We start from the raw sequence: 23,132 nt of genomic DNA, 5'->3' as shown, positions 1-23,132 counted from the left end.
CATCCTGTCATTTTTCTAGCAGATGCGATTGATACAATGTTATGGTCCTTGAAGGTGAGATCCTACGACATGATCACTCCCAGGTCTTTGACGTTGGTGTTTCGCTCTATTTTGTGGCCAGAATTTGTTTTGTACTCTGATGAAGATTTAATCCACCAGGAGGCCTGGTCACAGACCGGGCCGCGGGGGCGTTGACCCCCGGAACTCTCTCCAGGTAAACTCCAGTCCACTAACACCCAGGATGCGACCCACACCAGTCCACTAACACCCAGGATGCGACCCACACCAGTCCACTAACACCCAGGATGTGACCCACACCAGTCCACTAACACCCAGGATGCGACCCACACCAGTCCACTAACACCCAGGTACCCATTTTATACTGATGGGTGAACAGGGACAGCAGGTGTCTTATGGAAACACCTCCCTAATGTTTTCCAGCCCTTCCGGGGGTTCGAACTCCGGACCTCGGTGTGTGAGCTGAGTGCGCTAGTGATCCAGATAAAGGACACCTTAGATATAACCTGGCTTTGAAATGACCTGTCGTGTGATAACAACTCTTAATTTATAAATTATTGGCATATTTCAATATATTTCAACCTTCCTTGCATTGAAGCTTAAGTTCCATTATCTTATCAGTTGTGTGAGCTTAGTAATACCCTTTATTTCACTTCTTATGAGCGCTAATTAGCAATATTCCGCAGGTGATACGTAGCAATAAATATTTTTTTTTAATTCTTGACATGTTTATTCAACCTCTGATAAAAGTAATTAACATATTTATTAAAGATCAAAGAGTGAAAATATTAAAAAAAAAAATAAGAACGAGCGTCAGGATGTTAGATCCTAGTTTGGCTGGCCAGGTTATTTATGTCTTATATTTTAAATAATAAATATTACTGATACTGTAATGTAAGTTTATTCAGGTATACACAAGTACAGTTACATACATTATCATACATAGTATATGTGTAGATAACCTAGGATAACATAATATATGAGATTAATATTTTAGGGAGGATCCATGAGGCTGGTGACGGGATCTTGATACATAAATAACCTGCACATACAAGACACCATCTTACATCCCCCCCTCACGGGCACTGTATAATCCTACGGGTTTAGTAAGTCAGTAAGTTTATTCAGGTATACACAAATACATTTACATAGAATTATCATACATAGGTTCTCTACACATATGCTGCTATGTATGATAATTCTATGTAACTGTATTGTGTATACCTGAATAAATTTACTTACTTACTTACTTACTTAACCCAAAAAAGTCAGACAGCGCTCCCCATGATTATAATAATAATTTAGCACAATGTGCGGGATAAGATAAAGTTTATTTGGAGTTTAATATCCTTATATTTAAGCAATTAAGTTCTAATAATAATAATAATAATAATAATAATAATAATAATAATAATAATAATAATAATCTTTATTTCTATCAGTACATGATACAACTTATACAGACCATAGCTGACATCAATGAAATAATGCTATATAAAAAGCTCCTGGTTTATGCAGAGTATTTCGGGCAAATTAGATCAAGTTATTGCCATTGTAACCTTAAGTTAGGTCTAAATTTACCAGAAATGCTCTGTATAACAATGGTCTTTCTGCATGAAAAAGTAAATGTCAGACAGTTGAGTTACTTAGTTGTTTTAACTTTTAAGATTTAATAATTAAGATATTACAAAGACCACAATGGTAAAACTCACTTCGAGTTTTTTGAGTTATCCTAGAAAATTTAGTTTATAATAATTGTACTTTAGTGTACATTTATCTAAATAAGCTTAATTTCATATTTATATCTCGGGACAACCATTGTATTATGCTAAAATAAATTATAATAGGAGCCTAATGGAAATAAATAACATTTTTGGGGGTTATCCAAGATAATTAACACTATGTATGATAATTATACATATATGTACCTGTACATATATAATCTTACTAACTTATTTACATCTCTATACAACCATTGCATCATGGTAAAATGAAATAATCATGATAAGAGCCTAATGGAAAAAAGTAACTGACTTTTTGGGGGGTTATACTAGATGATTTGCACTATGTATGATAATTGTACTTACGTGTACTTATGCCTATATAAATCTACTTACTTACTTATTTACATCTCTATACAACTATTGTATCATGGTAAAATAGAGTAATACTAATTATAATTATGGAGGGGTGTGCCAGCCTGGGTAGGAACTAGTGAGTGTTGATAACATTATTGGAACTGTGATGATAAACAATCTTAGGAGAGACTTGCTGCTGCTGTCACCTCTCACCCCGCCATTATTACTGCCTCTCCTGCTGTGTTACACTGTGTGGAGGTGTCAGGAACACTGGCATGTTGAGTCTGACAAGCTACTGCTGTCAGGAAGGAGGTCAGTGAGGTAGTAAGAGGGGGAGAGGCGCCCCCCCCCACACATCACTGTAGTCATCGTCAGGGGGGAAGGAGGAACCTTGACGCATATTTCCCAGGGGGAAAATATTCCCTGAGTTGCCCCGGTGAGGCAGTTAGTGGGAGGCAGCAGTCAGGAGACTACCATCACAGCAGTCAGGAGACTACCATCACAGCAGTCAGGAGACTACCATCACAGCAGTCAGGTCACAGGTATGTATGTTAGGTTCAACGTAACAGCTTGATAAAACTCCTGGGGAATGAAACGTTGCCTAAATAAAATGTCATATTAGTTGCATTTGTGTCCTTTTTACCTAACAAGTGTGTACTTGACAAGGTACGTAAACTTCCACAACAGTGGAATGACCCTGGTAGGTTTACCGCTTCTTTTTGATTATAATAATCCAACACTGGAATGACCCTGGTAGGTTTACCGCTTCTTTTTGATTATAATAATCCAACACAGTGGAATGACCCTGGTAGGTTTACCGCTTCTTTTTGATTATAATCCAACACAGTGGAATGACCCTGGTAGGTTTACCGCTTCTTTTTGATTATAATAATCCAACACAGTGGAATGACCCTGGTAGGTTTACCACTTCTTTTTTATTATAATCCACCACAGTGGAATGACCCTGGTAGGTTTACCACTTCTTTTTGATTATAATAATCCACCACAGTGGAATGACCCTGGTAGGTTTACCACTTCTTTTTGATTATAATAATCCAACACAGTGGAATGACCCTGGTAGGTTTACCGCTTCTTTTTGATTATAATAATCCAACACGGTGGAATGGCCCTGGTAGGTTTACCTCTTCTTTTTGATTATAATCCAACAGTGGAATGACCCTGGTAGGTTTACTGCTTCTTTTTTATTATAATCCACCACAGTGGAATGACCCTGGTAGGTTTACTGCTTCTTTTTTATTATAATCACCACAGTGGGATGACCCTGGTAGGTTTACTGCTTCTTTTTGATAATCCACCACAGTGGAATGACCCTGGTAGGTTTACTGCTTCTTTATTATAATCCACCACAGTGGAATGACCCTGGTAGGTTTACCACTTCTTTTTTATTATAATCCACCACAGTGGAATGACCCTGGTAGGTTTACCACTTCTTTTTTATAATAATCCACAGTGGAATGACCCTGGTAGGTTTACCGCTTCTTTTTCATTATAATCCACCACAGTGGAATGACCCTGGTAGGTTTACCACTTCTTTTTTATTATAATAATCCACCACAGTGGAATGACCCTGGTAGGTTTACTGCTTCTTTTTGATTATAATAATCCACCACAGTGGAATGACCCTGGTAGGTTTACCGCTTCTTTTTCATTATAATCCACCACAGTGGAATGACCCTGGTAGGTTTACCACTTCTTTTTGATTATAATCCACCACAGTGGAATGACCCTGGTAGGTTTACCACTTTTGATTATAATAATCCACAGTGGAATGACCCTGGTAGGTTTACAACTTCTTTTTGATTATAATAATCCAACACAGTGGAATGACCCTGGTAGGTTTACCACTTCTTTTGATTATAATAATCCACAGTGGAATGACCCTGGTAGGTTTACCACTTCTTTTTGATTATAATCCACCACAGTGGAATGACCCTGGTAGGTTTACCACTTTTGATTATAATAATCCACAGTGGAATGACCCTGGTAGGTTTACAACTTCTTTTTGATTATAATAATCTAACACAGTGGAATGACCCTGGTAGGTTTACCACTTTTGATTATAATCCACCACAGTGGAATGACCCTGGTAGGTTTACTGCTTCTTTTTGATTATAATAATCCACAGTGGAATGACCCTGGTAGGTTTACTGCTTCTTTTTGATTATAATAATCCACCACAGTGGAATGACCCTGGTAGGTTTACTGCTTCTTTTTGATTATAATAATCCACCACAGTGGAATGACCCTGGTTGGTTTACTGCTTCTTTTTTATTATAATAATCCACCACTGGAATGACCCTGGTAGGTTTACTGCTTCTTTATTATAATCCACCACAGTGGAATGACCCTGGTAGGTTTACTGCTTCTTTATTATAATCCACCACAGTGGAATGACCCTGGTAGGTTTACCACTTTTTTATTATGATAATCCACCACAGTGGAATGACCCTGGTAGGTTTACTTCTTTTTGATTATAATAATCCACCACAGTGGAATGACCCTGGTAGGTTTACTGCTTCTTTTTGATAATCCACCACAGTGGAATGACCCTGGTAGGTTTACTGCTTCTTTATTATAATAATCCACCACAGTGGAATGACCCTGGTTAGTTTACTGCTTCTTTCCGATTATAATAATCCACCACAGTGGAATGACCCTGTTAGGTTTACCGCTTCTTTTTTATTATAATAATCCACCACAGTGGAATGACCCTGGTAGGTTTACTGCTTCTTTTTTATTATAGTCCAGCACAGTGGAATGACCCTGGTAGGTTTACCACTTTTTTATTATAATCCACCGCAGTGGATTGACCCTGGTTGGTTTACTGCTTCTTTTTGATTATAATCCACCTCAGTGGAATGACCCTGGTAGGTTTACCACTTCTTTTTGATAATAATAATCCACTGCAGTGGAATGACCCTGGTTGGTTTACTGCTTCTTTTTCATTATAATAATCCACCACAGTGGAATGACCCTGGTTGGTTTACTGCTTCTTTTTCATTATAATAATCCACCACAGTGGAATGACCCTGGTTGGTTTACTGCTTTCTGTTTATAATAATCCACCACAGTGCAATGACCCTGGTAGGTTTACTGCTTCTTTTTGATTATAATAATCCACCACAGTGGAATGACCCTGGTAGGTTTACTGCTTCTTTTTGATTATAATAATCCACCACAGTGGAATGACCCTGGTAGGTTTACTGCTTCTTTTTGATTATAATAATCCACCACAGTGGAATGAACCTGGTAGGTTTACTGCTTCTTTTTGATTATAATAATCTGCCACAGTGGAATGACCCTGGTAGGTTTACTGCTTCTTTTTGATTATAATAATCCACAGTGGAATGACCCTGGTAGGTTTACTGCTTTTTTGATTATAATAATCCACCACAGTGGAATGATCCTGGTAGGTTTACTGCTTCTTTTTGATTATAATAATCCACAGTGGAATGACCCTGGTAGGTTTACTGCTTCTTTTTTATTATAATAATCCACCACTGGAATGACCCGGGTAGGTTTTCTGCTTCTTTATTATAATCCACCACAGTGGAATGACCCTGGTAGGTTTACTGCTTCTTTTTTATTATAATTCACCACAGTGGAATGACCCTTGTAGGTTTACCACTTTTTATGATAATCCACCACAGTGGAATGACCCTGGTAGGTTTACTGCTTCTTTTTGATAATCCACCACAGTGGAATGACCCTGGTAGGTTTACTGATTTTTGATTATAATCCACCACAGTGGAATGATCCTGGTAGGTTTACTGCTTCTTGTTGATTATAATAATCCACCACAGTGGAATGACCCTGGTTGGTTTACTGCTTCTTTCTGATTATAATAATCCACCACAGTGGAATGACCCTGGTAGGTTTACTGTTTCTTTTTTATTATAATCACCACAGTGGAATGACCCTGGCAGGTTTACCACTTTTTTTATAATAATCCACCGCAGTGGAATGACCCTGGTTGGTTTACTGCTTCTTTTTGATTATAATCCACCACAGTGGAATGACCCTGGTAGGTTTACCACTTGTTTTTGATTATAATAATCCACTGCAGTGGAATGACCCTGGTTGGTTTACTGTTTCTTTTTCATTATAATAATACACCACAGTGGAATGACTGGTTGGTTTACTGCTTCTTTATTATAATCCACCACAGTGGAATGACCCTGGTTGGTTTACTGCTTTCTGTTTATAATAATCCACCACAGTGCAATGACCCTGGTAGGTTTACTGCTTCTTTTTGATTATAATAATCCACCACAGTGGAATGACCCTGGTAGGTTTACTGCTTCTTTTTGATTATAATAATCAAACACAGTGGAATGACCCTTGTAGGTTTACTGCTTCTTTTTGATTATAATAATCCACCACAGTGGAATGACCCTGGTTGGTTTACTGCTTTCTGTTTATAATAATCCACCACAGTGCAATGACCCTGGTAGGTTTACTGCTTCTTTTTGATTATAATAATCCACCACAGTGGAATGACCCTGGTAGGTTTACTGCTTCTTTTTTATTATAATAATCAACCACAGTGGAATGACCCTTGTAGGTTTACTGCTTCTTTTTGATTATAATAATCCACCACAGTGGAATGAACCTGGTAGGTTTACTGCTTCTTTTTGATTATAATAATCCACCACAGTGGAATGACCCTGGTAGGTTTACTGCTTCTTTTTTATTATAATCTCCACAGTGGAATGACCCTGGTAGGTTTCCCACTTCTTTTTCATTATAATCAACCACAGTGGAATGACCCTGGTAGGTTTCCCACTTCTTTTTGATTATAATAATCCACCACAGTGGAATGACCCTGGTAGGTTTACCACTTCTATTTTATTATAATCCACCACAGTGGAATGACCATGGTAGGTTTACCACTTTTGATTATAATAATCCACCACAGTGGAATGACCCTGGTAGGTTTACCACTTCTTTTGATTATAATCCACCACAGTGGAATGACCCTGGTAGGTTTACCACTTCTTTTTGATTATAATAATCCAACACAGTGGAATGACCCTGGTAGGTTTACCACTTTTGATTATAATAATCCACCAGAGTGAAATGACCCTGGTAGGTTTACCACTTCTTTTGATTATAATCCACCACAGTGGAATGACCCTGGTAGGTTTGTCACTTTTTTATTATAATTATCCACAGTGGAATGACCCTGGTAGGTTTACTGCTTCTTTTTTGATTATAATAATCCACCACAGTGGAATGATCCTGGTAGGTTTACTGCTTCTTTTTGATTATAATAATCCACAGTGGAATGACCCTGGTAGGTTTACTGCTTCTTTTTTGATTATAATAATCCACCACAGTGGAATGATCCTGGTAGGTTTACTGCTTCTTTTTGATTATAATAATCCACAGTGGAATGAGCCTGGTAGGTTTACTGCTTCTTTTTTATTATAATAATCCTCCACTGGAATGACCCTGGTAGGTTTACTGGTTCTTTATTATAATCCACCACAGTGGAATGACCCTGGTAGGTTTACTGCTTCTTTTTTATTATAATTCACCACAGTGGAATGACCCTGGTAGGTTTACCACTTTTTATTATGATAATCCACCACAGTGGAATGACCCTGGTAGGTTTACTGCTTCTTTTTGATAATCCACCACAGTGGAATGACCCTGGTAGGTTTACTGCTTTTTGATTATAATAATCCACCACAGTGGAATGACCCTGGTAGGTTTACTGCTTCTTGTTGATTATAATAATCCACCACAGTGGAATGACCCTGGTAGGTTTACTGCTTCTTTTTTATTATAATAATCCACCACAGTGGAATGACCCTGGTTGGTTTACCACTTCTTTATTATAATCCACCACAGTGGAATGACCCTGGTAGGTTTACTGCTTCTTTTTTATTATAATAATCCACCACAGTGGAATGACCCTGGTAGGTTTACCACTTATTTTTGATTATAATAATCCACTGCAGTGGAATGACCCTTGTTGGTTTACTGCTTCTTTTTTATTATAATAATCCACCACAGTGGAATGACCCTGGTAGGTTTACCACTTCTTTTTGATTATAATAATCCACTGCAGTGGAATGACCCTTGTTGGTTTACTGCTTCTTTTTTATTATAATAATCCACCACAGTGGAATGACCCTGGTTGGTTTACTGCTTCTTTTTTATTATAATCACCATAGTGGAATGACCCTGGTTGGTTTACTGCTTCTTTTTTATTATAATAATCCACCATAGTGGAATGACCCTGGTTGGTTTACTGCTTCTTTTTTATTATAATAATCCTCCATAGTGGAATGACCCTGGTTGGTTTACTGCTTCTTTTTTATTATAATAATCCACCATAGTGGAATGACCCTGGTTGGTTTACTGTTTCTTTTTTATTATAATAATCCACCATAGTGGAATGGCCCTGGTTGGTTTACTGCTTCTTTTTTATTATAATAATCCACCACAGTGGAATGACCCTGGTAGGTTTACCACTTCTTTTTGATTATAATAATCCACCACAGTGGAATGACCCTGGTTGGTTTACTGCTTCTTTATTATAATAATCCACCATAGTGGAATGACCCTGGTTGGTTTACTGCTTCTTTTTTATTATAATAATCCACCACAGTGGAATGACCCTGGTAGGTTTACCACTTCTTTTTGATTATAATAATCCACCACAGTGGAATGACCCTGGTAGGTTTACTGCTTCTTTTTGATTATAATAATCCACAGTGGAATGACCCTGGCAGGTTTACCACTTTTTTTATTATAATCCACCACAGTGGAATGACCCTGGTAGGTTTACTGCTTCTTTTTTATTATAATCCACCACAGTGGAATGACCCTGGTAGGTTTACTGCTTCTTTTTGATTATAATAATCCACCACAGTGGAATGACCCTGGTAGGTTTACTGCTTCTTTTTGATTATAATAATCCACCACAGTGGAATGAACCTGGTAGGTTTACCGCTTCATTTTGATTATAATAATCCACCACAGTGGAATGACCCTGGTAGGTTTACTGCTTTTCTCATTATAATAATCCACCATATTGGAATGACCCTGGTAGGTTTACTGCTTCTTTTTGATTATAATAATCCACCATATTGGAATGACCCTGGTAGGTTTACTGCTTCTTTTTGATTATAATAATCCACCATATTGGAATGACCCTGGCAGGTTTACCACTTCATTTTGATTGTAATAATCCACCACAGTGGAATGACCCTGGTAGGGTTACTGCTTCTTTTTTATTATAATAATCCACCACAGTGGAAACTGACGTTTTGGGTTATCCTAGTTAAATTTAAACTATGTATGATAATTGTACGTGTGTATACTTATACCGAAATAAACTTATTTATTCACTGCTCGTAGTCAGGGACTCCATTGGAAATACATGTATGTATAATCCAATGGGTTTAGTCCTTCCCCATTATAATAATAATCCAATGGAAATAAGTCACTTTGGCTTTTTGGGTTATCCTGGGTAATGTATACTATATACAGTAATTGTACTTATGTAATATATACAGATGTGATATATACAGACTTTCCAGAAACCTTCGACAAGTGTGACCATGGCGTTATAGCGCACAAAATGTGTGCTAAAGGAATAACAGGAAAAGTTGGTAGATGGATGTATAATTTCCTCACAAACAGAACACAAAGAGTAATGTCCGAGGCGGCTACGTTCAAAAGCTCTGTTCCACAAGGCACAATACTCGCTCCCATCTTGTTTCTCATCCTCATATCTGACATAGACAAGGATGTCAGCCACAGCACCGTGTCTTCCTTTGCAGATGACACCCGAATCTGCATGGCAGTGTCTTCCATTGCAGACACTGCAAGGCTCCAGACGGACATCAACCAAATCTTTCAGTGGGCTGCAGAAAACAATATGAAGTTCAACGATGAGAAATTTCAATTACTCCGATATGGTAAACATGAGGAAATTAAAACTTCATCAGAGTACAAAACAAATTCCGGCCACAAAATAGAGTGAAAAACCAGCGTCAAAGACCTGGGAGTGATCATGTCAAGAGGATCTCGCCTTCAAGGACCATAACATTGTATCAATCGCATCTGCTAGAAAAATGACAGGATGGATAATGAGAACCTTCAAAACTAGGGATGCCAAGCCCATGATGACACTCTTCTGGTCACTTGTTCTATCTAGGTTGGAATATTGCTGCACACTAACAGCACCTTTCAAGGCAGGTGAAATTGCTGACCTACAAAATGTACAGAGAACCTTCACGGCACGCATAGCTGAGATAAAACACCTCAATTACTGGGAGCGCTTGAAGTTCCTGAACCTGTACTCCCAGGAACGCAGGCGGGAGAGATACCCGATTATATACACCTGGAAAATCCTAGAGGGACTAGTACCGAACTTGCACACGAAAATCACTCGCAACGAAAGCAAAAGACTCGGGAGACGATGCAACATCCCCCCAATGAAAAGCAGGGGTGTCACTAGCATGTTAAGAGACAATACAGTAAGTGTCAGGGGCCCCAGACTGTTCAACTGCCTCCCAGCATACATAAGGGGGATTACCAACAGACCCCTGGCTGTCTTCAAGCAGGCACTGGACAAGCACCTAAAGTCGGTACCTGACCAGCTGGGTTGTGGCTCGTACGTTGGATTGCGTGCAGCCAGCAGTAACAACCTGGTTGATCAGGCTCTGATCCACCAGGAGGCCTGGTCACAGGCCGGGCTGTGGGGGCATTGACCCCCGGAACTCTCTCCAGGTAAACTCCAGGTAATGTGTACCTGTGCCTAAGTAAACTTATTTATTCCATTTGAAATAAGTCACTTTGTCTGGGTTTTTTTGTGGGGGGGGGTTATCCTGGGTAATTTACACATGTTATTAGGTATTGCCCTGTCTGGACTTGGGTACTTTTTAAGTATTGGGATTGGGATTAGTCTTCCCAAAATGCCCTGGCATGATGGTGGTGTTCTTCGTGCTTAAAAAAATCAAAATCGTAATCACACTATTAGTAAAATGGGTACCTGGGTGTTAGTGGACTGGTGTGGGTCGCATCCTGGGACAAAATTGACCTAATTTGCGGGAAATGCTCAGCATAACAAGCGACTTTCTATATAATAGTATGTCATTGATGTCAGCTATGATCTGTATACCTTGTACATGTACTGCCCAGTAAAGGGTTAAATAAAATCTTCATTATAATTGTACTTGTGTGTACCTGTACCTAAATAAACTTCCTTATTTAAGAGCCCCGATGACCCCAAACAAACAAACAAACAAACAAACAACACAAACAACCTTATTTTTTTTGCAATGTACAAAATGTAGTTTACATGTAATAAAATATTGTTAAACACAAAAAGTCACTAGCATGTGGTGCATTTCAGGCAGACCAATGGAAATAGGTCACTTTATCTGACTTTTTTGGATTATCCTGTTAATTTATACTGTATGATTATTGTACTGATGATCTGTATCTGTGCCTAAATAAACTTACTTCAAGGAGTTTCCTTGATGATGGTGAGGGGTTCTTGATCCGAGGACTTGAACCTGTTCTTTGGGGTGTCCCATAGCTGGGTTGGTAGCACACTCAGCTCACACATTGAGGTCTGTAGCTCGATTCCCACTATGGGTGGAAACATTAGGATGTGTTTCTTTAAGATATCCGCTGTCCATGTTCACCTAGCAGTACAGTAGGTACTTGGGTGTTAGCCGACTGGTGTGGGTTGCATGTACTTGGGTGTTAGCCGACTGGTGTGGGTTGCATCCTGGGGACCTAATTTGCCCAAAATACTTGGCATAAACAGGCACTTTCTATATACAGTGGAACTTTGGTATATGATTTTAATTCATTCCAGAAGGCTATTCGTGTGCCGCTCCATTTGAGTATTGAACAAGTTCTTCCCAACCAATTTTCTATTTGGTTGGCTGTTATCGCTAATTGCCGTAGGCCCCATGGTGATTTATTTATACAAATAATACAAAACAACACCAAAGCTTTGTTTGAGTAGGGAACTGGTAATATACCGAGGTTCCACTGTAGTAGTAGTATGTCTGATGTCGGCTAGGCCTGTATACCTTGTACACCTAGAAATAAAGATAATTATTATTACTCCTTGAATCAAGCCTGAATACCTCAAATGAAGGTACATTGATATTGGTGAATTGCTTTTCATCTGAGGAATTGGAGCTTTCTCCCTTTTGTTGCATTGATCAAATACAGTTATCTCCCTTTAGGCATTATATGACCCCATGGGTTTAGTGCTTTGTGAATAATGATAAATATGTAACACACAATTCATACATGTTTATACTTTATCACATGCAGATGTAGATAGTAATAGGAATCATTGAGCACATGTAGATAGTAATAGGAATCATTGAGCACATGTACATAGTAATGGGAATCATTGAGCATATGTAGATAGTAATGGGAATTGTTGAGTGCATATTAGTAGAGTGATCATTTCACAATTAGCAGAGGGAGGATTGAGCCTCCAGGGGTATGGCCAGAACCCTCACCCCAGGAGAAAATTCCTTAAAACAAAATTGCAAAGTGGTACAAAAAAAAAAGCAGTTTGTTTTGTTAGGTTTTGTTAGTTTAGGTTTGACTAGGTTAAGTTAGGTTAAGCTAAGCCTTAGGTTTTCCCCAGATGGGTTTTGTCCTGGGGATGTTACGTTCCATGGTGGTTTTTGCCCTACAGCCAAGCTTCCACCATCCCTTCCACTGAATAATAATAATAATAATAATAATAATAATAATAATTATGGAGAGGGTTTTGGGAATCAATGCCCCCCCCCTGTCCCAGTCTGTAATGCTTTAATAATGATAATTATTTCTACAAGTACATGTACAAGGTATACAGACCATAGCTGACATCAATGACATACTACTATATAGAAAGCCACTTGTTATGCAGAGCATTTCAGGCAAATTAGGTATAATTTTGTCCCCAAGATGCAACTCACACCAGTCAACTAACAGCCAAGTACCTATTTTACTGCTAGGTAAAAAGGGACAACAGGTGTCTTAAGGAAACACGTCATAATGTTTTCACCCTTACTAGGGTTGTAGATGAATGGTTCAGAGAACTGACACGTTGTTAAATTAGACACATGTGCAACTCTTGGGTATCTTTATTGAGGAAACGTTTCGCCACACAGTGGCTTCATCAGTCCATACAAAGGAGAAACTTGAAGAACAGGAGGAGAATGAGGTAATCAGTCCCTCAACTTTGAGTCGATGTGGTCAGTCCATCAATCTTGAGTAGAATACGGCATATGGGCGGAGAAGCAGCTTATAAACTGTAGGCAGGAGAGGTGCAGCAGTCGTAGGTGGTGTCACATTTGTCCAATGTGGAAGTAGGTCGTGCCCAAGTGTTAGGCAAATGTGACACCACCTACGACTGCTGCACCTCTCCTGCCTACGGTTTATAAGCTGCATCTCCGCCCATATGCCGTATTCTACTCAAGATTGATGGACTGACCACATCGACTCAAAGTTGAGGGACTGATTACCTCATTCTCCTCCTGTTCTTCAAGTTTCTCCTTTGTATGGACTGACGAAGCCACTGTGTGGCAAAACGTTTCCTCAATAAAGATACCCAAGAGTTGCACACGTGTCTAATTTAACACCTGTACTAGGGATCGAACCATGGACCTCAGTGCGAAAGCTGTGTGTGCTACTAACCCAACTATGGGACACATGGGGTTAGCAGTTTACATTAACTGGTGTGCTTTTACTTTTAGCTAATGAAAGTAAAGATATAGGAAATAGCAATGACTGAAAAATTAACATTATTGCAACAAATCATTCTATTTGGATTTATTAAATTATCCCAGGTTCTCTTGATAATTTACTGACTATATCCCTATCATGTGCTTGTTGTAGATGTTGTAAAAGGAAAAAAAAAATTAACATTTACAAAAGTGTAAATTTAATTTGAATAAACCATAATTTCTTGTAGGCCTATCCTAGAACATTATTTTGTGGTGATTTCAGTGAGGTAGAGAACTTAGTTTCAATAGGCCAGTGGATGTCTAGCCACTGAGCATGTTTTTTCCTGACAAAAAAAAGAAAAACACTACCTATGTCTGATTACATTATTTTGGTAATAGTGGTAGATTTACTGACAGATGCAACTACTGTGGTATTTTATTGTGGCAACGTTTCACTCTCCAGGGCTGTATGACCCTTTCGGGTTTAGCACTTAAATTGATAGCCACTTTACTCTCCAGGGGCTTCGACAAATCTCCTGGGTTGCTACAATAAAATGTCACATTAGTTACATCTGTGTCCATTTACATTATCTTATTTCCCAGAGTGCTGTACTGTTGAGCCATGGATGGAGGTTTGTTATCACTCCGCTGGAATGACCATCGCCAGACCTTCTTTAAAATGCTCTCCGGTGTGAGGAAAAGGGTGAGTCACACTAGTCTAAAGTAAAACCTTGATTGAACAGATGTTGAAAATACATGGTAAAATCTGCTGGGTCATTTGATTCAGAAACAACCAACAGAATTTGCTGTTTATGGACTTTATCATGACAAAACAGTCTTGGTCAGTATTTAGTTTAGTCCCTTTTTTTTTTTAATTATGTAAATTCTTTTTTTTTTTATTATTAACACATCGGCTGATTCCCACCAAGGCAGGGTGGCCAGAGAGGTGCTTTACACTACAGTTTATAAAACTACAACTTTAACACCCCTCCTTCAGAGTGCAGACACTGTACTTCCCATCTCCAGGACTCAAGTCTGGTCTGCTGGTTTCCCCGAATCCCTTCATAAATGTTACTTTGCTCACACTCCAACAGCACGTCAATTATTAAAAACCATTTGTCTCCATTCACTCCAATCAAATACGCTCACGCATGCTTGCTGGAAACCCAAGCCCCTCACACACAAAACCTCCTTTACACCCTCCTCCCAACCTTTCCTAGGCTGACCCTTACCCTGCCTTCCCTCCACTACAGATTGATACACTCTTGAAGTCATTCTGTTTCGTTCCATTCTCTCTACATGTCCAAACCACCTCAACAACCCTTCCTCAGCCCACTGGACAACAGTTTTGGCAATCCCGCACCTCCTCTTAACTTCCAAACTACGAATTCTCTGCATTATATTCACATCACACATTGCCCTCAGACATTACATCTCCACTGCCTCGAGCCTTCTCCTCACTGCAACATTCATCACCCATGCTTCACACCCATATAAGAATGTTGGTAAAACTATACTTTCATACATTCTCCTCTTTGCTTCCAAGGACAAAGTTCTTTGTCTCCACAGACTCTTAAGTGCACCCTCACCCTTTTCCCCTCATCAATTCTATGATTCACTTCATTTTTCATAGACCCATCCTCTGACACGTCCACTCCCAAATATCTGAATACATTCACCTCCTCCATACTTTCTCCCTCCAATCTGATATCCAGTCTTTCATCACCTAATCATTTTGTTATCCTCATAACCTTACTCTTTCCTATTTTCACTTTTAATTTTCTTCTTTTACATGCCCTACCAAATTCATCCACCAACCTCTGCAACTTCTCTTCAGAATCTCCCAAGAGCACAGTGTCATCAGCAAAAAGCAACTGTGACAACTCCTACTTTGAGTTTGATTCTTCATCTTTTAACTCCATGCCTCTTGCCAAGACCCTCACATTTACTTCTCTTACAACCCCATCTATAAATATATTGAACAACCACGGTGACATCACACATCTTTGTCTAAGGCTTAATTTTACTGGGAAATAATCTCCCTCTTTCCTACATACATGTACTCTAACTTGAGCCTCACTATCCTTGTAAAAACTCTTCACTGCTTTTCACTGCTTTCAGTAACCTACCTCCTATACCATACACCTGCAACATCTGCCACATTGCCTCCCTATCCACCCTGTCATATGCCTTTTCCAAATCCACAAATACCACAAAAAACTCTTTAGCCTTATCTAAATACAGGTCTCCCTCAACATTTGCGAGGGTTAGGGGATCAAGATCCTCGCGAATGTTGAAAAATCGCGAATGTTTGGTGCCCTAAAATATTGTAGGGAAATATAATACAATACTGCTTCCTTAACTTGTTGAACCATGAACAATCATAAAATACATGAAAACTTCGTAAATTGTACTAAATACATACATGTTATGGTTTAATAACATGTATGTTATTAAATATCGCTGCCTCCACCAATTCCTCCACCACTTCCTCAACCACTGCGAGTCCCTACTACCCTCCCTCCGACCCCGCAACTGGCAGCCAGCCCTCCCACCACTCAGTGTGGTGAGTGTATTGTTTGTTCATTATTTGCTATTAAACTACTCTATAAATAATGTAAACACATTCATGACTGCATATTGGAATGGCTATTTGGACAGGTATTGGACGGTGACATCATGTGTTTACTCTTGAACACAGCAAAGAATCAAACATTTCTGCTACTGCTAATAATAACAATAGTAATAATAATAATAATAATAATAATTAATAATAATAATAATAATAATAAATGCGATAGAATTGAAGAAGGAAATTGTACAAAAATACAAGGGAGTGGTTGACACATCGTCAGTGTGGCTTTGTTTATGCTGGAGTGAGCATTAGTCTCCCTGCTCTTCCAAACATTTCACAATAATTCACTGTGTTTGGTGCTTGTAGATTGAGTGCGACTGGAGTGGGTGAGGCAGTGGGTGAGGCAGCAGTTGAGGCTTGAGGCGCTGGTAGAGGCAGCAGTTTAGGCAGGGGTTGAGGCAATGGTGGAGGCAGCAGTTGAGGCAGTGGTATTTAATAACATGTTATAAATAATAATAATACATATTATTAACATTTATTATTATTATTATTATTATTAACATGCATGTTATTAAATACCACTGCCTCAACCACTGCCTCAACTGCTGTCTCACCCACTGCCCCTCGCCCACTGCCTCAACCACTGCCTCAACTGCTGTCTCACCCACTGCCTCACCCACTGCCTCACCCACTGCCTCACCCACTGCCTCACCCACTGCCTCAACCACTGCCTCAACTGCTGTCTCACCCACTGCCTCACCCACTGCCTCAACCACTGCCTCAACTGCTGTCTCACCCACTGCCTCGCCCACTGTCTCACCCGCTGTCTCGCCTGCTGTTTCACCCGCTGTCTCACCCGCTGTCTCACCCGCTGTCTCACCCGCTGTCTCACCCGCTGTCTCACCCACCCACTGCCTCGCCCACTGCCTCAACCGCTTCCTCTACCACTCCAGTCGCACTCAATCTACAAACACCAAACATAATGAATTATTGTGAAATGTTTGGAAGAGCACGGAGACTAATGCTCACTCCAGCATAAACGAAACCACACTGACGACGTGTCAACCACTCCCTCGCATTTTTGTACAATTTCCTTCTTCAATTCTATGGCATTTATTATTATTATTATTATTATTATTATTATTATTATTATTATTATTATTATTATTATTATTATTATTATTACTGTTGTTATTATTAGCAGTAGCAGAAATGTTTGATTCTTTGCTGTGTTCAAGAGTAAACACATGATGTCACCATCCAATACCTGTCCAAATAGCCATTCCAATATACAGTCATGAATGTGTTTACATTATTTGTACTGTAGTTTAATAGCAAATAATGAACAAACAAAACACTCGCCACACTGAGTGGTGGGAGGGCTGGCTGCCAGTTGCGGGGTCGGAGGGAGGGTAGTAGGGACTCGCAGGTGGCGGGAAACTTAAATATGATTTGGCATCTGGGAATTTGGAGGCTGGGAATTTGGCAGTTGGGAATTCGTGAATGTGTGAAGCCCGCGAAAGTTGAAAATGCGAATGTTGAGGGAGACCTGTACTGTTCTACTATCCTACTCTCCGTCTCACTCTTAATTCTTTCAATAATAACTCTACCAAACACTTTACCAGGTATACTCAACAGACTTATCCCCCTATAATTTTTGCACTCTTGTGTCCCCTTTGCCTTTATACAAAAGAACTATGCATGCTCTCTGCCAATCCCTAGGTACCTTACCCTCTTCCATACATTTATTAAATAATAGCACCAACCACTCCAAAACTATATCCCCACCTGCTTTTAACATTTCTATCTTTATCCCATCAGTCCTAGCTGCCTTACCCCCTTTCATTTTACCCACTGCCTCACGAACTTCCCCTGCACTCACAACTGGCTCTTCCTCACTCCTACAAGATGTTATTCCTCCTTGCCCTATACACGAAATCACAGCTTCCCTATCATCATCAACATTTAACAGTTCCTCAAAATATTCCCTCTATCTTCCCAATACCTCTAACTCTCCATTTAATAACTCTCCTCTCCTATTTTTAACTGACAAATCCATTTGTTCTCTAGGCTTCCTCAACTTGTTAATCTCACTCCAAAATTTTTTCTTATTTTCAACAAAATTTGTTGATAACATCTCACCCACTCTCTCATTTGCTCTCTTTTTACATTGCTTCATCACTCTCTTAACCTCTCTTTTCTTCTCCATATGTTCCTCCCTCCTTGCATCACTTCTACTTTGTAAAAACTTCTCATGTGCTAACTTTTTCTCCCTTACTACTCTCTTTACATCATTCCACCAATCGCTCTTCTTCCCTCCCGCACCCACTTTCCTGTAACCACAAACTTCTGCTGAACACTAACACTACATTCTTAAACCTACCTTATACATCTTCGACCCTATTGCCTATGCTCTCACTAGCCCATCTATCCTCCAATAAGTGTTTATATCTTACCCTAATTGCCCCTTTTAGTTTATAAACCTTCACCTCTCTCTTACCTGCTGCTTAAATTTTCCTTGTATCCCATCTACCTTTTACTCTCAGTGTAGCTACAACTAGAAAGTGATCTGATATATCTGTGGCCCCTTTATAAACATGTACATCCTGGAGTCTACTCAACAGTCTTTTATCTACCAATACATGATCCAACAAACTACTGTCATTATGCCCTACATTATATCTTGTATACTTATTTATCCTCTTTTTCTTAACCCTTAAATGGTCCAAACGTATATATACGTTTTTTCAACATCTGAAAGTATGTAAAAAAATGTAGATCTTCTTTTTTGTTTTACATTTGAAAACGTGTAAAAAAACTTTAATCTACATTTTTTTTTGTTATATTTGAAAATATGTAAAAAAAGTAGATCTATTTTTGTAGCACTACGAATTTGAACGTCAGTCTCTTTGGACCGTTTAAGGGTTAAAATATGTATTACCTATAACTAAACCCCTTTCTATACAGAGTTCAATCAAAGGGCTCCCATTATCATTTACACCTGGCACCTGAAACTTACCTACCACACCCTCTCTAAATGTTTCTCCTACTTTAGCATTTAGGTCCTCTACCACAATTACTCTCTCACTAGTTTCAAAGGCTCCTATACATTCGCTTAACATCTCCCAAAATCTCTCTCTCTCCTCTACACTCCTCTCTTCTCCAGGTGCATACACGCTTATGACCCACTTTTCATATCCAACCTTTATTTTAATCCACATAATCCTTGAATTTACACATTTATATTCTCTCTTCTCCTTCCATAACTGATCCTTCAGCATTATTGCTACCCCTTTCTTAGCTCTAATTTTCTCAGATATTCCTAACTTAATCCCATTTATTTCTCCCCACCGAAACTCCCCTACATACAGGACTCATAATAATGTAAACAAATGTGATGATTGTTGTGGCAATGAGGGTGATTGGTGAGACTAAATATGTTTACTCTATGCTATTCTGACCCCTCAAGGGAGGTTCTTTGATGCTGGTAAAATTAGACTTGTGCTCTGTCTTCTATTCCCCTGACACTGATGGGTCTTTATGGGTTTAGAATTCCCCCTAAATATAAGAATAATAGTAATATATTACAGCCTCTCCTCACTTAGTGATGTACTCGTTTACCGATGACTTATGATGGGCTCTCTGACCAGTATGCATACCTAAATAATGTATATTAGAGCTGATTTCCTCTATTCTGTTTATTACAGTATAAAGTACACTACTATATGTATAAACATTTAAAAATTCAAATTCAAATTTATTTATTTCTTTGCAAGTACAGTAGACAGTCATTTAGCACGAGTTTATTTGACATGATTTGAGTATTGCGTGATTGAAGAATTGCAGCACAATTTTATGTAACATGTTCTATAATTAATTTAACATGGTTCAGTTCGTGGGAAGGAAAAAAAAAATTCTCTTTTGCTCAAGCGGCCAGCTTGTTGTGGAGCAGCTGGGGAGCCCTCCCGCCATCCCCTACCACTACCCAACACCACTCCACCATCCCAGTGTTCGTAATTCATATGTGTCCAGTCCAGTTTTTCTCTGCTACACGGCAGCTTTGTTTGTGAATTGTGTTACGATATTTTAATTACTATATCTTGTATCTGCCAAGCAATCATGACACCCAGTAGCCATACCAGTGTTGCTGAAAGTGGCAAGAAGAGGTATAAGCACTTAAGTCTTAGAATCAACAAAGAAACAAAGATATTAGACAAGAGATAACCTGTAGTTGTAATGAAGTGTTACTTTGTATACAGAAAAAGAGGTAAACATGAGTTTGTGTAACTGACTTACTGAGTGACTGACTCACTGAATGATTTGACTAACTTACTGGGTGACTTGACTGACTTATTGAGTAACTTGACTGACTTCAAGTTAGACACTCCAGTACAACCATCAACTTCAGTACCAGAACCTCTACCATCCACCTCAGCCCAGTAGGACCACAACATAACTCTCACTCTCTTCACAATCATCCACAAACACCAGTGCCCACAATTTAAGGTAAGAAATACTATTATTTCTGTTACATTTGTAGTCTTAAGCAGTAAAAACAACATAATACATCATAACAATGAACTAAAACTGCATATTCACTTTTATTTTTGTAGGATGTGGAAGCCTAAAACAAAGTTGTTTGGCTTTTTGGGGGCTTCCAGGAACGTAACCCTATTTTTTCCCATGAGTTCTTCAGTTGTTCTAACACGATTTTACCTAACTTAGCATTTTCAGGAACGTAACTACTGTGCTATATGAAGGTCTGCTGTAGTACATTGAGATTATGTATTTACAATAATGGGTTGCAATGCAAAGAGAGCCTCTATTATGCATAGGCATTATGGGCCGACTTTAATTTATTGGCTTACTGACTACTTAACACTAAAGAAGTTTATCATAGCTGTACAGTAGTTCTATTAATTGTAAGTGAATCTAATTTATATAAATCAAAGGATATACAGTGGACCCCCGGTTAACGATATTTTTTCACTCCAGAAGTATGTTCAGGTGCCAGTACTGACTGAATTTGTTCCCATAAGAAATATTGTGCAGTAGATTAGTCCATTTCAGACCCCAAGACATACACGTACAAACGCACTTACATAAATACACTTACATAATTAGTCACATTCGGAGATAATCGTTATGCGGGGGTCCACTGTACTGTATTCATATATTCAAAAAAGTTTTTTGTGAAACATGATTTAATTGTATTCCTGTCAACTGTGGACAATAGCTTCAAAAGTAAATATTGAAATTATATTATGGGAATATTGAGTATTGAGCATTTAGTCTAGGGTGATTAACCCCTTCAGGGTCCAAGGCCAAAATCTGAAGTGGTGCTCCAGTGTCCAAGAAATTTTGAAAAAAAAAAAATTATTTTTTCTTACAGAATTAAAGAGTATATTTTTGTGAAGGTAATAAGACAAAAAACAAAAATTTCTGATCAGTACTTACCGAGATACAGCGGCGGGAAGTTGACCCAAAATGACCGGGTGGCGGCAACATCAGTGACTTCCACAAAATCCCATTTTTTTATTTTACGTTTTTTATACTTTTTTCTTTTCTTTTCTATTTTTTTCTTTTTCTAATAACATTTGTGGCATGTGAGACCAGTATAATGTACATTGTATAAGTGTACACTCATTGTATTCCACGCAATAACCACTAATTTGTTTATCATTATATTGCTTACAAAACTTGTTTACAAGTTTATTGTAAACAAAATGATGAAAATATTAGTGCAGTTATTGTGTTGAATACAACGGTACCATATAGTACAGTGGTGCCATAGGGTACAATTGTACCATATGGTACAATGGCACCATATGATACAATGGTACCATATGGTACAATATGGCACAGTGGCACATGATACAATGGTATCATATGATACAATGGTATCATATGATACAATGGTACCATATGGTACAGTGGCACCATTTGGTACAATTGTACCATATGATACAATGGTACCATATGGTACAATGGCACCATTTGGTACAATTGTACCATATGATACAATGGTACCATATGGTGCAATGGTACCTTATGGTACCATATGGTGCAATGGTACCTTATGGTACCATATGGTGTAATGGTACCATATGGTACCATATGATGCAATGGTACCATATGGTACATTGTACCATATGGTACTGTTGTATTCATCACAATAAACACTAATATTTTCATTATTATTTTGTTTACAATAGTTGTTTACAACAAAAATATGCAAAAATGTTGTATATTAGTAATGTTCTATTATATATTTACAAGTGTACAGGAACCTGACGTGTTCCTTGAGGTGGATGACAAAGCACTTTGTCTGGGAAACTGGAGAGTCAGTAGCTAGCTTGTGTCGCCACTCACTCAGTCTTGGCTGGTGTCTCATGCCACCAACACCTATTGACCATATGGTACACGGTATCATATGTTACAGGGTACTATATGGTACATTGTACTATATGGTATAGGGTACCATGCAGTACAGGATAACATATGATGCAGGGTACCATATTGTGCAGGGTACCATATGGTACAGGGTACCATATGGTACATTGTACTATATGGTATAGGGTACCATGCAGTACAGGATAACATATGGTGCAGGGTAGCATATGGCACAGGGTACCATATGGCACAGGGTACCATATGTTACAGGGTTACCATATGGTACAGGGTACCATATGGCACAGGGAACCATATGGCACAGGGTTACCATATGGTACAGGG

General features: G+C 38.8%; 1 protein-coding gene across 4 annotated transcripts in view; it reads left to right on the top strand.

Moving 5' to 3' along the window:
• The first annotated feature begins 2,224 nt into the window (after window positions 1-2,224).
• Window positions 2,225-23,132, top strand: part of LOC128687294 (protein bric-a-brac 2) — a 273,407-nt gene continuing 252,499 nt past the window's right edge. For 2 of the 4 annotated variants that reach the window (XM_070098436.1, XM_070098435.1), the window contains exons 1-2: window positions 2,225-2,638; window positions 14,426-14,525. In XM_070098436.1, coding sequence (XP_069954537.1) covers window positions 14,445-14,525 — 81 coding nt within the window. In that variant the 5' untranslated portion in view covers window positions 2,225-2,638; window positions 14,426-14,444. The remainder of the gene's footprint in view (window positions 2,639-14,425; window positions 14,526-23,132) is intronic. The other 2 variants (XM_053774677.2, XM_070098439.1) reach the window with 2 other exon arrangements.

This window comes from Cherax quadricarinatus, chromosome 62 (assembly GCF_038502225.1).
Source record: "Cherax quadricarinatus isolate ZL_2023a chromosome 62, ASM3850222v1, whole genome shotgun sequence".
Classification (NCBI taxonomy): domain Eukaryota; kingdom Metazoa; phylum Arthropoda; class Malacostraca; order Decapoda; family Parastacidae; genus Cherax; species Cherax quadricarinatus.
This window is presented reverse-complemented; position numbering and strand designations above follow the sequence as displayed.